General features: G+C 34.0%; 1 protein-coding gene across 1 annotated transcript in view; it reads right to left on the bottom strand.

The window, feature by feature from the left end:
• The window catches only part of STRN3 (striatin 3), a 105,221-nt gene that overhangs the window by 45,407 nt on the left and 45,075 nt on the right, over window positions 1-14,739 (bottom strand). Inside the window, exons 3-6 of the mRNA XM_054577905.1 lie at window positions 14,643-14,716; window positions 11,062-11,143; window positions 6,638-6,811; window positions 1,254-1,383 (exon numbers count right to left, since the gene is read on the bottom strand). Of these exons, the coding sequence (XP_054433880.1) occupies window positions 1,254-1,383; window positions 6,638-6,811; window positions 11,062-11,143; window positions 14,643-14,716 (460 nt within the window). The remainder of the gene's footprint in view (window positions 1-1,253; window positions 1,384-6,637; window positions 6,812-11,061; window positions 11,144-14,642; window positions 14,717-14,739) is intronic.

Consider the following 14,739-nt stretch of genomic DNA (forward strand, 5'->3'; position numbering starts at 1 on the left):
CTACAACCTAGATTACTCTATCTAGCAAAGCTATCATTTAGAATGGAAGAGCAGATAAAGTGGTTCCCAGACAAGTTAAAGCTAAAAGAGTTCATCACCACAAACCATAATTACAGGAAATGTTAGAGGGACTTATTTAAGAAAAAGAGGATCAAAACCATTAACATTAAAAAGGTAACAAATTCACAACCATCAACAAATGAATCTAAAAAACAGAACAAACCTCAAACTAAGCAAAAAACCAGAACAGGAACAGAATCATAGATATGGAGATCATTTGGAGGGTTATCAGCTGGGAGGAGGAAGGGGAAGAATGGGGAAATGGTGCAGGGATTAAGAAGCATAATTGGTAGGGACCAAACAGACAGGGGGAAGTTAAGAACAGCACTAGAAATGGAGAAGCCAGAGAACTCATATGCAAGACCTATGCACAGAACTAAAGGAAGGAATTGCTGGAGAGAAGGGGAGTAGTAGCCAGAGGACAGCAGGAGGGAAAATTTGGTACAACTGTAATAGCATAATCAATAAAATATAATAAAAAGAGAAATATAAAAAAAAAAAAGAAATGTAGCAAAAAGGTTAAAAACAACTTTTATAAGCTGGAAACTTCTGAGAAGCACTGCATTTTTCCCACATCACTGTAACATCCCAGAGAACTACAAACTGAACCTACGTGCTTTTTTTTTAACATATCTGAAATACCATATATAACTATGATAATTCACAAATGGATTGTCCAAAAAGACTTTTGCTCCTATTGGTAACCCACATCACCACTAAAATAGATAAACCTGTTTCTTAGGTTACAAGCAAAAGTAAATTATTGATTCTTAACCAAAGAACGAAAATGTCAAACATACACATTTATATCCACACTTTACTCCCTCACCCAGGGTGGGAGTATCCCCACTGAAGCTTTAGTTAATATATCACCTATTTACTGCACATAAAGAGAAAGACTACAGTAGAGGTTCTTAATTGTGGCAGAAGTGAAGAGAGAATTGTTTTAAAAAAATGTTTCACACAACTGGACTAGTCCTATAATAAAAAACCCTTTCTTGTCATTTAGTGACTAATACAGCAAATAATTTCTACTGTATGTAACTCAGTTAGACATGATATATAAAACTTCCAAGTGACATAATGAAATATGTAATGGTCACTCCCAATTTAACTTAAGACATCTCAAAAATTTCTATTCAAAATATGTGAGTATATATATTTTAGCTAATAATAGAAAATTGAGTTCCTACTTTGTGTTTATTCATCCGATGTTTGTCTTTTCCTTCTGTAATGCCTTCAATCATGTCATTTTCCTCTTCTTCATCACTGTCATCAGCATTTTCTAAGAAATTGAATGTCTCAAGAACATCACCAGAAGGCCTGTAAGAGAGGAAAAAGATGAAATCAAATATTCCACTGGTTATTTCTAGTATTTCTTTCTGGTAGTAGAGAGATTCAAATGACAACCTATTTATAATGTATTGCCTAAATATTTTACTCATGAAAAGAACTCTGTAAGGTTATTTACATTCTACAATTAAAAGTGACTGTTCTCTTTTGATTTTCTCCAATGATTATTGTCCAAAATACTTTAAGTAAATACTGCATCAAAAGAAAATTCTATAGTATTAGACACTCAAATGTGCTATTATTTCTCAAAATAAACCCATCAAAAGCAACATAAACTTAGCATTTCTTATGACTCTACAACCTCTTATAGCTTGGCCCAAATGTATGAGGACTAAAACCAAAGTTTAATTTATCAGGCTGCCCTGATATCAAGTTATACTAAACCATTTTTAGAACCTTCCAATATGTTTCACAGATTTTCTCACCTAGAAAAATGGGATCCTTAACATACTGAAGAAATACTTTCAAGTCTTTCAAAACCACTCATTTAAAAGGTAATAGTGATAATCTATCTTTATCTACTTACAAGTCATTTTTTAAACTATAATCTGATTCCCTCCTTTATTTACAAAAACATTTTTCAAATAGTCGTCTAAATGTTAAACAGAGGCAGCAACATAACAGTGGAAATTTCAGCTAAACACAGACTCTCACAATGAGTCTTTGCTTTTCCATTAACTAAGTTGCCTAAACTTAGCCAAGTCACTTAAACCTTTTGACTTCAATTTCTCTAGAGGTAGGGGGAAAAAATGCAGGGAGTTCAACTAGATGATCTCAAATGTCCTTATCAACACTAAGAGTGTATGGCAACTAAAAGAATAATCATCTAAAATTTAGTTTTCTTCTTCCCTGGTTGGTTCCATGAGTTCAAACTATGGAAACAATTCAGACTATTTTTTAATAACACTTTAACATGGCATAGGGTTTTAATAGATCTACTAATTCTGCCTAATTCAGCACATTTTTAATGGACCTGTATAAATACTGAATACAAAAAAGAGGTGGTGTTTCCAAATTAGTAAAAACAAACACAAACCTACCACAACAACAAAACACACTTTTCAGCTCAGCATTTATAATTTATGTTTAATATCTGAGAACTAAAATTAAAAGCAAAGAAATAGTCAACAACAAAAAATAGAATATATAGTAGTAAGGTACAGTAGTAAGTCCTTATTTAATATCGTCCACAGGTTCTGCAACTTTCAGGAAACTGAAATATGAAACCAATTTTATCAAAGGTTAATTGATATAAACAACAGTTAAGTGCCTACAGCAACTCATCAACGTTATAGCAAAACAACATTGAAGGAAATGATGTTATTTGAGGACCTGCTGTAGTTAATTTAAGATATGAAAATTTTGTTTTGAACTTTAATAAATTCTGTCTCAAAAGAACTCATGTTTTAGGTATTAAAATTGTATTTGATCACAGCAATATATGTGCATGACTTTAAAAGTCAAATAGAGCACCATCCATGAAAGAAAGAACTGATGAATCAGATGTCCCAAAATTAAAAACTTGCTGTTTGAAAGACACAGATATAGAATCTAAAGACAAGCCCACAGACTGGGAGAAAATATTTACAAGTCACGTATTTGATGAAGGACTTGTGTCTGGAATAGACTAATAACACTCAAATCTCAACCATAACAAACAATAAAAGTGGGGACATTATTCTATTAGACACTATCAAAAGATACATGAATGGTATAAACAGATACTGAATATCACTGGACTTTAGGAAAATAAAAATTAAAGAACTATGCACTGTAATGAGCCTAAGACTTGACTCTACAGACATGCTAACATGCTATTACTTTTGCGTTGTTTTTCATGTTCATGATGTTAGACTTTGTATGGATTTTTCCCCCCCCCCATTACTCTTATAGTGCACTTGAGAAGGAAATGAGAAGGAATCCTTTCAATCCAGGAAAAAATAATCCTTGGAAATACAGTCTGTAAATAAATTCCAGAAAATTTTCTTTTATTACTAATCTAATACTCTTTTCAATACCATTTGATCTTTCTGAAAGTCCTAGTCAGATACTGGCTCTCCTAGACTGATTTTGAGTTTTCCCAGCTTTCCCGTCCTTTCCCTTTTCTGGGAAGAGTCCTTCAATCTTACCTTTCAAGTTTTACATAAAAATTATGTGCATCACGCCTTTTTACATAGAAATTATGTGCATGGAGCTCTTTTCTGACCTCCAATTAAATCTTTTCAAATAACATCCTGTTTGTTTTGTAGATGTATTCTCTCAGTCCTCTCAAAGATTTTAAATATATATTTTATTGATTATGCTATTACAGTTGTCCCATTTTTTTCTCCCCTTTATTCCCCTCCACCCTGCACCCCACTCCCACAGGAATTCCCTCCCCAGCCTTACTTCACGCCCATGGGTTGTACATGTAAGTTCTTTGGCTTCTTCATTTTTTATATTATTCTTAACCTCCCTCTGTCTAATCTGTACCTATCATTCATGTTTCTTACTCCCTGTACCTTTTTCCTCATCCCCCCTACTCCCACTCCCCGCTCTGATCTCCATTTCTGTGATTCTGTTCTTGTTCTAGTTGTTTGCTTCGTTTTTGTTTTTGGGTTCAGTTGTTGATAGTTGTGAGTTTGTTGTCATTTTACTGTTCATAGTTTTTGATCTTCTTTTTCTTATATAAGTCCCTTTAACATTTCATATAATAAAAACTTGGTGATGATGAACTATACTATTCTTAACCTTCCCCTGCCTATTTTGTACCTACTATTTATGCTGCTTGTTTTGTTTTGAAGTTTGTACCTTTCCCCCCATTCTTCCTCCTCCTCTCCCCTCCCCTCTGTTTCACTGTTCAGTTTTTGGTCTTCTTTTTCTTAGGTAAGTCCCTTTTTAACATTTCATATAATAAGAGCTTGGTGATGAACTCCTTTAACCTGACCTTCTCTGGGAAGCACTTTATTTGCCCTTCCATTCTAAACGATACCTTTTCTTAATAGAGTAATCTTGGATGTAGGTCCTTGCCTTTCATGACTTTGAATACTTCTTTCCAGTTAAGGTACTGGAAGTAGCTTATACAGTTACTTAAAACAAATTCTATAATTTGCAAGTTAACATAAGCCTTTTGTTTAGGCATTTTATTTCTGAGAAATAGGGTTTCTAATAAAAACAATTTAACATCTAATAGAGCCCTTATTTTTTTTACTCTCGATTCCAGGAAGCACAGAATGTTTTTTGTAGCATAAGAGGAAAAGAAAAAGTATTTTGAATTTTTAACTAAAGTTACTAACCAAGCTAAGTAGTTCATAAGGTTTATAAATATTTTAGAGATTACTGTACCACATAGGAATATGAATTTAAGATCAACAACAGACTGTATCTTCTCCTTGTAAAGCTTCTTGCCTTTGCAAGATAAAGACTATAATAAGTGTTTTTTTTCCTCTTGTGGTAAAAACCACATAATATGAGTTCTTCCCTCTTAACAAATTCTTCAAGTGTATAGTGTAGTGTTGTTAACTATAAGTGCAATGTTGTAGAGCACATACATCTCTAGGACTTTCTTAACTTGAATGATTAAAATTTTATACTCATTGACGTCCTGGCTGGTGTGGTTCAGTGGACTGAGCGCCAGCCTGTGAAATAAAATTTTATATTCATTGAATAGCAATCCCCTACTTCCTCCACCATTCAACAGAAAATATATCTAAAATATGAAATAATGCATTTATATTAATTTCTTAAACTCTAAATGAAATCAATGAATTTGATTTCTTTTTTATCCACATCCTCTCTTTCTTTTCTTTGTCCTTCCAACTTACATTATTCAACATAATATATGGTAAATATATTATGGTAAAGCTAATGGTAAAAAATGAAAAAGTTCTACCTGCTTGATTACTTGCATTTATCCAGACTGTATTAATCAAAAGTATAACTGACAGACAGGAAACAAGTGTTGTCAAGAATGTAAAGAAATCAGAACTCATAAATATCTGATGAAAATGTTAAACAGCACAGCCACTTGGTAAAAGTTTGGAAATTCCTCAGAAAGGCCAACAGAGTCTCTATATGACTCAGCAATGCCACTCCTAAGTATATACCCAAAAGAAATGAAAATACGTCCACGTTTGTATATCAATGTTCAATGCAGCATTATTCATTATTCCAAACTGTGGAACCAACACACATGTTCATCAACTGGACAAGGAATGGATGAACAAAATGTGATATATACACAGTACAGAGTATTATTTGGCAATAAAAAGAAATAAACTACTGACATGTGCTATAACACAGATGACCCTTACAAATATGCTAAATGAAGCAATTCACAAAATAACTATTTATATGAACTGTCAAGAATAGGCAAACCTTTATAAACTGAAAGTTGATTAGTAATGTTGTCTAGGGTTGAGGGGGTAAGTGGAATATAGGAGAGTATGGGGAATGACAGTTAATGAGCATGGTATTTCTTTTTAGGGAAAGGAAAGTTTTTAAAACTCATATTCTGTTGGTAGCTGAACTATCATAAAAACCATTAAACTATATACTTTAAATGAAATTTATGGTATGTGAATCATATCTCAATAGAGACATTAAAAAAAAGAACATCTTATAACTTTCTGAGCTGAAAGAAAATGCAAAGCCTTGCTCCTTTCACGTTAACATCTAAATAACCATTGTTACTCTGCAGATAGAGTAGCGTTATAATTTTCTGAAAATACTCCAGCAAAGATTTAAAAAATAAGGATGTTAAAAATAACTCTGAACTACATAAAATCACCCTCAAATTTTAATTCTACACCTATTTCAAAAATACAGTCATTCTCATGGCATCAAGTTTTAAGACAGATACATTTAAAAAGTACCTAAATGGAAAATTTAGCCCTGGCTGGGTAGCTCAGTTAGAGCTTCATCCCAACCTGCCATTGTTGCAGGTTCGATCCCCAGTCTGTGAAAATACAAGAATCAACCAATGAATGCTTAAATAACTTAAGAACAAATTATTGTTTCTTTTGCTCTCTTTCCCTCTCCCTCCATTTCCCTTTCTCTAAAATCAATAAATTAAAAAAATTTAAGAAAAGAAAATTTATTTGCACATGGTACCATTTAGGGAGAGAAAAGTCTTTACATGTGAACACTACCCGTTTTCAAAACTGTTAACAGTAGTAGCAAGAAGCTAAAGAGATTCATAATACCCATTGTATATACAATGTTAACCTACAAGTATAGACCATACCTCTTGATTTCTTGTCCTTTTTGCTTAGGAGATTCACCTCCATTCAGGATCTGTTCTAAATTCTTTGTTTCTACTGATCCATTTGGTTCTGAATTGGACAGTCCAAGTAATGACCTTACCCGCTGAGACCGTACATCTAATATGGTATCTGTGTAACCTACTTCCTGAAGATATCTATAAGAGAAAATTAAAAATATTAAATAAACCTCACACATTGTTAACACCTGTAAATTGGTTAACTCAAAATTCTATCAAAGGATTTTAGAAAAACCCATCATCCAATAAAATATACTCCTCCTCTACCTCAATAACTATCTTCTCTTAGACTAGTTCCAGTTTTAAGAGGGCAAGGCCAATTACAAACCAAAATTTAATTTTGAAAACAAACAGTACAGTCAACACTAATCAAGAGCCAATTACTGAAACCTAAAAAGCCCTAGAACCTTAAAAGGCTTCTCGGAGTTGATGATGTGTATATATATTTTTAAAAATATATGAAGTGGTAAGGAATGAGTAGAACTAAACCTCAGGATAGTGACATGCTAAGTTTAAACCAACATTCTTGGCCAGAGGTAGATGGACAGGTCAGTTCTCTTCCTGGGATCTAATATCTCACTGCATTCCTGTCATCCAGTGGTCCTCGAATTTTCTGTATATCTAAACCAGAGTACTTAATCCAGGATCCAGAAAGACAATGAAAAAGTAGAAAAGTACCAAATTATGACATAAATATAGATGATAGGTCATGAATGGCTTTTGTGTGACAAATTTAAAGATTTCTTCCTGTCGTGCCTGGGTAGCTCAGTTGGTTTAGAGCACTGTCCCATACACCAGAAAGATGGGGGTTCAGGCCCTGGCTGGTATGGCTCAGTGGACTGAGCACTGGCCTGTGAACCAAAGGGTCGACGGTTCGATTCCCAGTCAGGGCACAAGCCTGGGTTGCGGGCTAAGTGCCCCAAGGGGTGGTTACCTCAAGGGCAACCACAAATTGATGTTTCCCTCCCTCTCTTCTTCCCTTCTCCTCTGTCTAAAAATAAATCTATGAATAAATCTTAAAAAACTAAAAATAAAAATGTGGGTTCAATCCCCAGTCACGGTCTATACAGGAAGCAACTGATCGATGTTTCCACCTCACATTGATCAGTCTCTCTCCCACCCTACCCACCTCCCTTCTCTCTTAAGAAAACAAAACCAAACCATATTCTTGGGTGAGACTTAAAAAAATATTTTTAAAATTTCTTTCTAAAGCATTTGATAGGCTCAGGAACGTTAAAAAGGAGCCTCATGTATCGCTGGCAGAAGAACAAAAGATTTTTACTTGAAAGCTAGGGAGACTAGACTGGTTAGGATACTACACAGCAAGAAGTAAAACTGGAGAAGGGAAAAATAAGCAAAATATAATCTTAGTGACTTGGTACACTAGTAAACATGGCATTAGAATAAAAAAAGAATTTTGGAAATTTTTCAGGTTTCTACCTTGTATTACTGGTGTTTCTTTCTATTCAATGAAATGAAAAATGATCAGAATCTGGCTTAGAGGGTACTTATCAGATAACCATGCAGTGCCTACGAAAGTGACAATGTTTATTAGGCACAATGATAAGAAACGTCAAAAGCTCAAAAGACTGGACTAGGTATACAGATTTGGGAATCATTAGTGTTTGGAGCCCTGAATTTAAATGAAGTTATCCAGAGAAAAAGCAGAATAAGGAACAGAAAGCCTAGGTATACAAACATCTAATGGGCTAAAAGGATAAGTGAAACATAGGAAAATTAAAAGAAAGTACTTAAAAAATAGATTTTTTTATATTTGGGGGCAGGAGGTAGGGGTAATGATAGCAGAGAGTGGTATCAAGAAAGTAAGGAAAAAAGCTGCAAAATGGAAAGGAACAGTTAATGTCAGATGTTTCCAGAAGATCAAATATGAACAAAAAAAGGTATTTTAAATATGTCTGTGATAATAGCTTCAGTGAAACATCATAATAGAAAACAACTAGACAATTGAGAAATGAATGAAGAGGACCAGAGAGATCAACTCCTCTTAGAGAAATGTGAGAAGAGACAATATAAATTCAGGCAATGGGATTAGGCATCTAGAAGAGAAGTACTATGCAACTAATTTCTCTACAGCTTCAACGCTCTTCCAAAGAACGCCATCCTCTTTTGGAGGGAACAGCTTCCACCACATTGTAACCATGTGGTCTGAGTGAACAACAAACATCTTACACAATCCAGGTAAAAATAACTGACACAAGGGCAATTATTTGATGAAATCAAGCCAATTCTAATCCATGGAAATTATTTTGAGTAAAATATGGAGTCCCCTGCCACCTGGAGAAAAGTGATTTTCAGTAGAAAAGAATAAAACTGATACAGAGAGGAGCATAACACCAGAGAATAGGAACAGATCCTATGTGTTTCCTGTCCCTGGGAATTTCTCAGTGCTACTCCCATTCATCTTCCTGACACTCAGTTATTTAGCTTCCCTTAATTCTGCTAGTTACCCCATCATCCTTCCAAACTATATGTTCTTTCTAAAACTAGTTTGAGTTTTAGCCTCTGAGAGTTTGGATTGATACATACCTCTTTGAATGAAGCATTAGTAACTGAGGTGATAAATAAAAAGTTTAAATACAATTAAAAAAAGGAAGTAAAAAATTAATGGACTTCTCACCTGACAGTCTTCCTAGTTCTAGCAAAGTAGAACCTGAGGTGTTCTAATGACAGCAAGGGAGAATGGGCTGAGATGTGGTAGAAGTTTAGAACCTCTACTGAGGGCAATGGGAGGGAGGAGGTGACCAGGGTTATGGAGAATGGCTCTCTGTAACGTTTAAACTGAAAACCATGAATATGTACTGTCATTCATATGATTCGCCAAGAATTTTTTAGAAGTAGAAGCATGATAGACTGAACTAGAGCTGGGAGTGTTGCAAGTAGGTATAGTAAAATGACTAGTGAGAGACGGTTAAGAAGTGGGCAGCAAGACACCAAAGGGTACTAGCAAAAGGGTAATGGATCATGGGGTCTAAGCTGGAGCCAGGGAAATAAAAACATAACTAAAATAAACAAGAATAAAATGAAACCAATCATAGTTTAGAGAGGAGCTAAGGAGGAAAAAAAGTAAAGATTAAGGTAAAGTCAGAGGGCAAAAACATGGAAATTAGTGAGAAGTGGAATATAAATTAACTGTCAGATTATGGAATATTCCAGAGGTAAGATAGTTCTAGAGAGCAACGAGGTCAAGGGTCTAACCACAGTGGGTTACTGAAGTGCAGGTAAAAATGTCTAGAGCTGAGAAGGTTGAATAATTTTAAGTTACCCAAGATATCAGTAGTATACAAGTATTTCAAAACATGAGAGAAGAGTATGAGCAGAGACTCCCCCCACCCCCCAAAAACCCAGGATTTATTTATAAAAAATTTACACAATTTTTTGTATCTATTCTTATATGTTGAAATCAGTCACCTTCAAAGTCCTCTCCATTTGATACAATACACCTATCGAGACATTTTTTCCTCTGCTCTAAAGTTTTTGATCTCATTGATTTTGAGGCCTTGTTTCACCTCTTCCACACTGGCAAAACATTTCCCTTTGCAGATTTTTTTTTTTTTTTTTTAATCCCAGGAAACAAAAAAAGTCTCTGGGGCAAGATCCAGTGAATAGTAAGGGTGGGGCACGGGGGTCATGCTGTTTTTGGTCAAAAACTGGCAAACACTCAGCACAACGTGGTCAGCTGCATTCATAAATCATCCATCGTGAAACGGACAAATGTGCTGAAAGAGTCTTCAAAAGAATTTCACTGAAGCTGAACACAGCCTCTCACAAAAATGCCAGCTGGTATACTGATAGGTTCCTAGAACACTCACCAGCAGGAGAAGCCTGTACTACAAGGGGCCCACCAACCAGAAGGTAATTTCGAGGTTTTCTGAGGGGTCTTCCCATGTAGACAAAAGACAGTAAAATTTGTCACAGAAGTATTTCTATACAATAAAGAATTCAAACAGCAAAAAGGTTCCTCAAAAATTCAAGAAAAGGTAGGACTTGGCAAGCCACTTCTCAAGTTTGAGACAACTGGTTAAATTCTTTCTCTGAACCATCTCACTTAAAGTCAAATAGCAAATTTTGCAGTGATAGAAACGGGAGTGTCTACAAGTATGAGGTCTATATTGTTTTCGTTCTGTCCTTCAAGGCATCCAGTCTTTACAACATCCTACCCCGCAAATAAACAAAAACAGTATTATCCTGAGAAACAATCAGAGGACAAACTTTAAAACGATCCAAGCAGCTAACAAAGCATTAAAAAAGGCAATATGAAAACTACAGGCATTGTCCCACTATCATTAAATAATTTTTCACTTGAAAAGTGACTGAATATAAGCACTTCGTACCTAAGTCCTTAAAGCTGAAAATGAGCCATTACTCACTGTCTTAACAGCTGTCTGCCTTGCTTCCACGTTAACTGGCTATTCTGAGGCGCTGTGGGAGCCTCTGTGTCTTTGGTTTCTTCTAAAAATTAACAACAAAAAAAGACAAGTTTCATACACATTATTTCAACTATTGAAAATACTGCCAAAGTTTTCTAAGGGGTAAAGTCTCACAAAAATACACCTAAATATTTTATAAAGGGCAGAAGAAAATTAACCTTTAATGAGTTATTTACTGTGGACCACACTCATTTCAAATGTGTTTGTTCCAATAATTCAAACACTTAGGTACTACCCTTCTTGTTTTAAAATTGGGAAAAGTTAAGTGTACACTAACTACAACTATCAGGGATTCAAAAATCAAAAGCCCAGGCTTTGAAATACAGTATTTGTAATTATTTTTTTAACCACCAGAATTATGATGAGTTGAATGCTTCTGAAATTAAAAGGCTATACTTAGTATTTACATTAGCTATTCAAAACCAACACTGTGAAGAAATTAGGTATTTAAACAATTAGGTATATATAATAACTTAGTTTTGATTTGATATCAGTAGATTCTAAGTCTGTATCACACAACTTTATATACTCAATTTCATTTTAAGAACCTAAAAGTTAAACCAGAAAACAGTTTTTACTACAGGTAAAAATCATTTTTTTATTCTCATGTAACAAAGTATATGTATTTAAAAAGTTTAATGAACAGTATAATTTCAGGTCAGTTAAGCTCTGAGTAAGTATCCTTAGATTTATACCATTTTGTTTATTTTTAAGTCACATATAACATAATATTGCAGATAAAATACATTAAAAAATACAACTGCCCAAAATCCTATCACCAAAAGTCGATAATTAAGACTTTATCATTCCATATTTTCCATCTGAAAATAAACAAACTTGTTCCCTCCTTAAAAGGAGGGCAATATATGTATGTATTGCACTATAAGCTGCTTTTGTCACTTAATGTATCTTGAACATTCTCTCTATGGCAATAAATATAGATTAACATTTTATAAAATTATTACATAATATTCCATAGAAAGTATATACCTATTTAATTTAACCAGTCCCCTAATGTTGAAATTAGTTTCCATTATTCACTATTATAAATAATGCTGCTAAGGATATCCTTGAAGTACATCGTAAGCGTACAGCTCAATGAATTTTTGAACACTCATGTAACCAGTACCTAAATGAAGAAACAAAACATTGTCAGCATCCCAAATGTTTTCCTTTGCCCTCTTCAGTCACTAGAAACTTCCGTAACATCAATACGATCCTGAATTCTAAAAGCTAGATTAAATTTTTAATTTACTAACATTAAATCAACTATATTAATGTTCAATTTTATGTGTATGTGACTCATCCATGTTGTCAGGTCTATTTAGTTTGTTAATAACTTTTGTTGCTAAACAACATTCTGCTATGCTAAAATATCACATTTATGCATTCTAATGCTGAAGAATGTCCAAGTTGTTCTAGTTTTTTACTACTGAAAATAATGATAACATGAATATTCTTAAAGAAGCCTATGATGAACATATGTATGCATTTTAGAAAGTGAGAACCTAGGAATGGAATTAGTGGTTCATAGGATATGCTATGTTCCCTTTAGTAATACCACAGACAAATCACTTTCGGAGTTCTATCAATTTACAATCCCAACACCAGTAGGTCTGTGGTTCCAGACCTACTTTAGTTCTGGTTGTTCCAGATCTGCATCAATACTTGACTTTCTCTTTTTATTTTAGCCATTCTGTTAGGTACCTAACTATACCGCACTGTGGTTTTAAGCTATACTTCTTCAATGACTGATAAAATTGAGCATCATTTCATGTGCTTCTTGGCCATTTGGAAATACTACTTTAACGGGTGCCTTAAGTTGTTTGCCCATTTTTCTACTGTTACACTTTTAAAATCTAAATATAAGCATATAGGAGTGATTTACATAGTGACGCACAACCCCTTCTGTAGGGTTAGGCTTCCATTATGTATATTGGCATTACTGAGACAGGGGTATAAAAAAATGCGTATCTTGTACTTCTACCAAATCAGTATTTTGCGTATCTTCTCTTATTTTACATTTTGCTTTATTTTGGGCATATAAAAGTCAATACTGATCCAGTTAATGTTTATACTTTGCTGTTAATGATTTTATCCCACTTTGTCTGCGTGGTGTATTTCTGACCATCCCTTGGTTTGTCTTCTTCCCAACAATCTACATTGTTATTATTGTGTCTCCTATAAATAAAATACTTGGATGTTATTTTATTCCTCAATCTTAGGAATTTTTAATAGTTAGGTTTAAAACAAGTTTAAAAACAAGTCTGCTTTTATCCGACTCCAGTTGTGCACAGGAGAGGTTTAGCTGCTAAATGATTTTGCTTTATACCCACTGCTGCACTAAGACCAAGCAAGCCAATTCTGCCTCTGGTTCCAGGAGCAATGTGGCCGCAACTAGCTTCCTTCCTCACATTTCACAGACTAAGTTGGAGGACAGCCCTGGAGTACTAGAAAATGACTGCTTATTTCCTGAATATACTAGCTATCTTAGAAACTGCAGAAAAACCCAAAATAAACTAACTGCAGGTTACATGTATGAAGTGTTTCTGTGCCTAGTTCTAAGTACTTAATATCAAACTAGATTTGTAAAATTTACTTTAATACCTAACTAAAAAAAAAAATTCCATACATTAATTTTACTGTCTCTACCATACATGCTTTTGACATTTAGATATGGAGACATTTAGAAGACAAGTTATGTATCCAAAAAGACATCATTTTCTTGTCTTAGTCACCAACATCCAATAACAGCATAAAATTCAGTTTGTACTGTCAAAATGTATATAGAAATGGGTTCTAAATATACCTGAGAAATTGCTAGTAATATTTCCAAATACTCTATACTATAAATCAAAGTAACTTATTAGACTTTTAGACTACTCTAATTATAATCATATAAAACCCTAAAATTAACATTATACTAGCTCTTTCCTATATCCAGCCCTCCCTTCCCTGAATAATTGTTCATCCGATGCCTCTGAGACTCACTATTCACTGTTTAGAAAAGACATAAGGTCGATTGGAGATAATTTTTTCTTTTCTTATCCTTATTCGGCTTTCTCTGCAGTTTCTAAATTGAATCAAATTTCCAATTTCTTTAGAACTAAACTGAGTTAATCACAGCTTCTAGAGACAAAAAGAAGCTTTTAATAAAAAACTAAGTTTATGTCCGGTAGGACAGGAACTGCCTACAGGGGGAGAAAGACTTACTAGTTCATTACCTTCTACTTCTAGTTACTACCAAAAAATACACCCTCAGTTTTTACATAGGATTCAGAACAACAAAACTAGGACAAATAACCTCAGAATTGAGATGCAGATGAAACTACTTACTTTTATTAATTTATTATTTTCCCCAAAATTTTACACAGTAGTACAACTGTCAATCATTTGACTAACCAATGTTTTCAAAGGAAAATAGGAGGAAAGAGAACATGTCTGTTAAATAAAAATATGCTTAAAGCAATTATTCTTGGGAAAGGGTGGGGATGGTGTGTAGACAGAAGACTAGAGTTTACCTGATTCAAAGGTTGGCATTTTCAAATCACCTTGGTTCAGTTCGGTGCCATATTTTAATTTGTGATATTTTGCCCTGAAAATTTAATAATAAATTGT

Source organism: Pteronotus mesoamericanus, unplaced genomic scaffold, assembly GCF_021234165.1.
Source record: "Pteronotus mesoamericanus isolate MK-2021 breed Mesoamerican mustached bat unplaced genomic scaffold, CSHL_Meso_final contig_46, whole genome shotgun sequence".
Classification (NCBI taxonomy): Eukaryota; Metazoa; Chordata; class Mammalia; order Chiroptera; family Mormoopidae; genus Pteronotus; species Pteronotus mesoamericanus.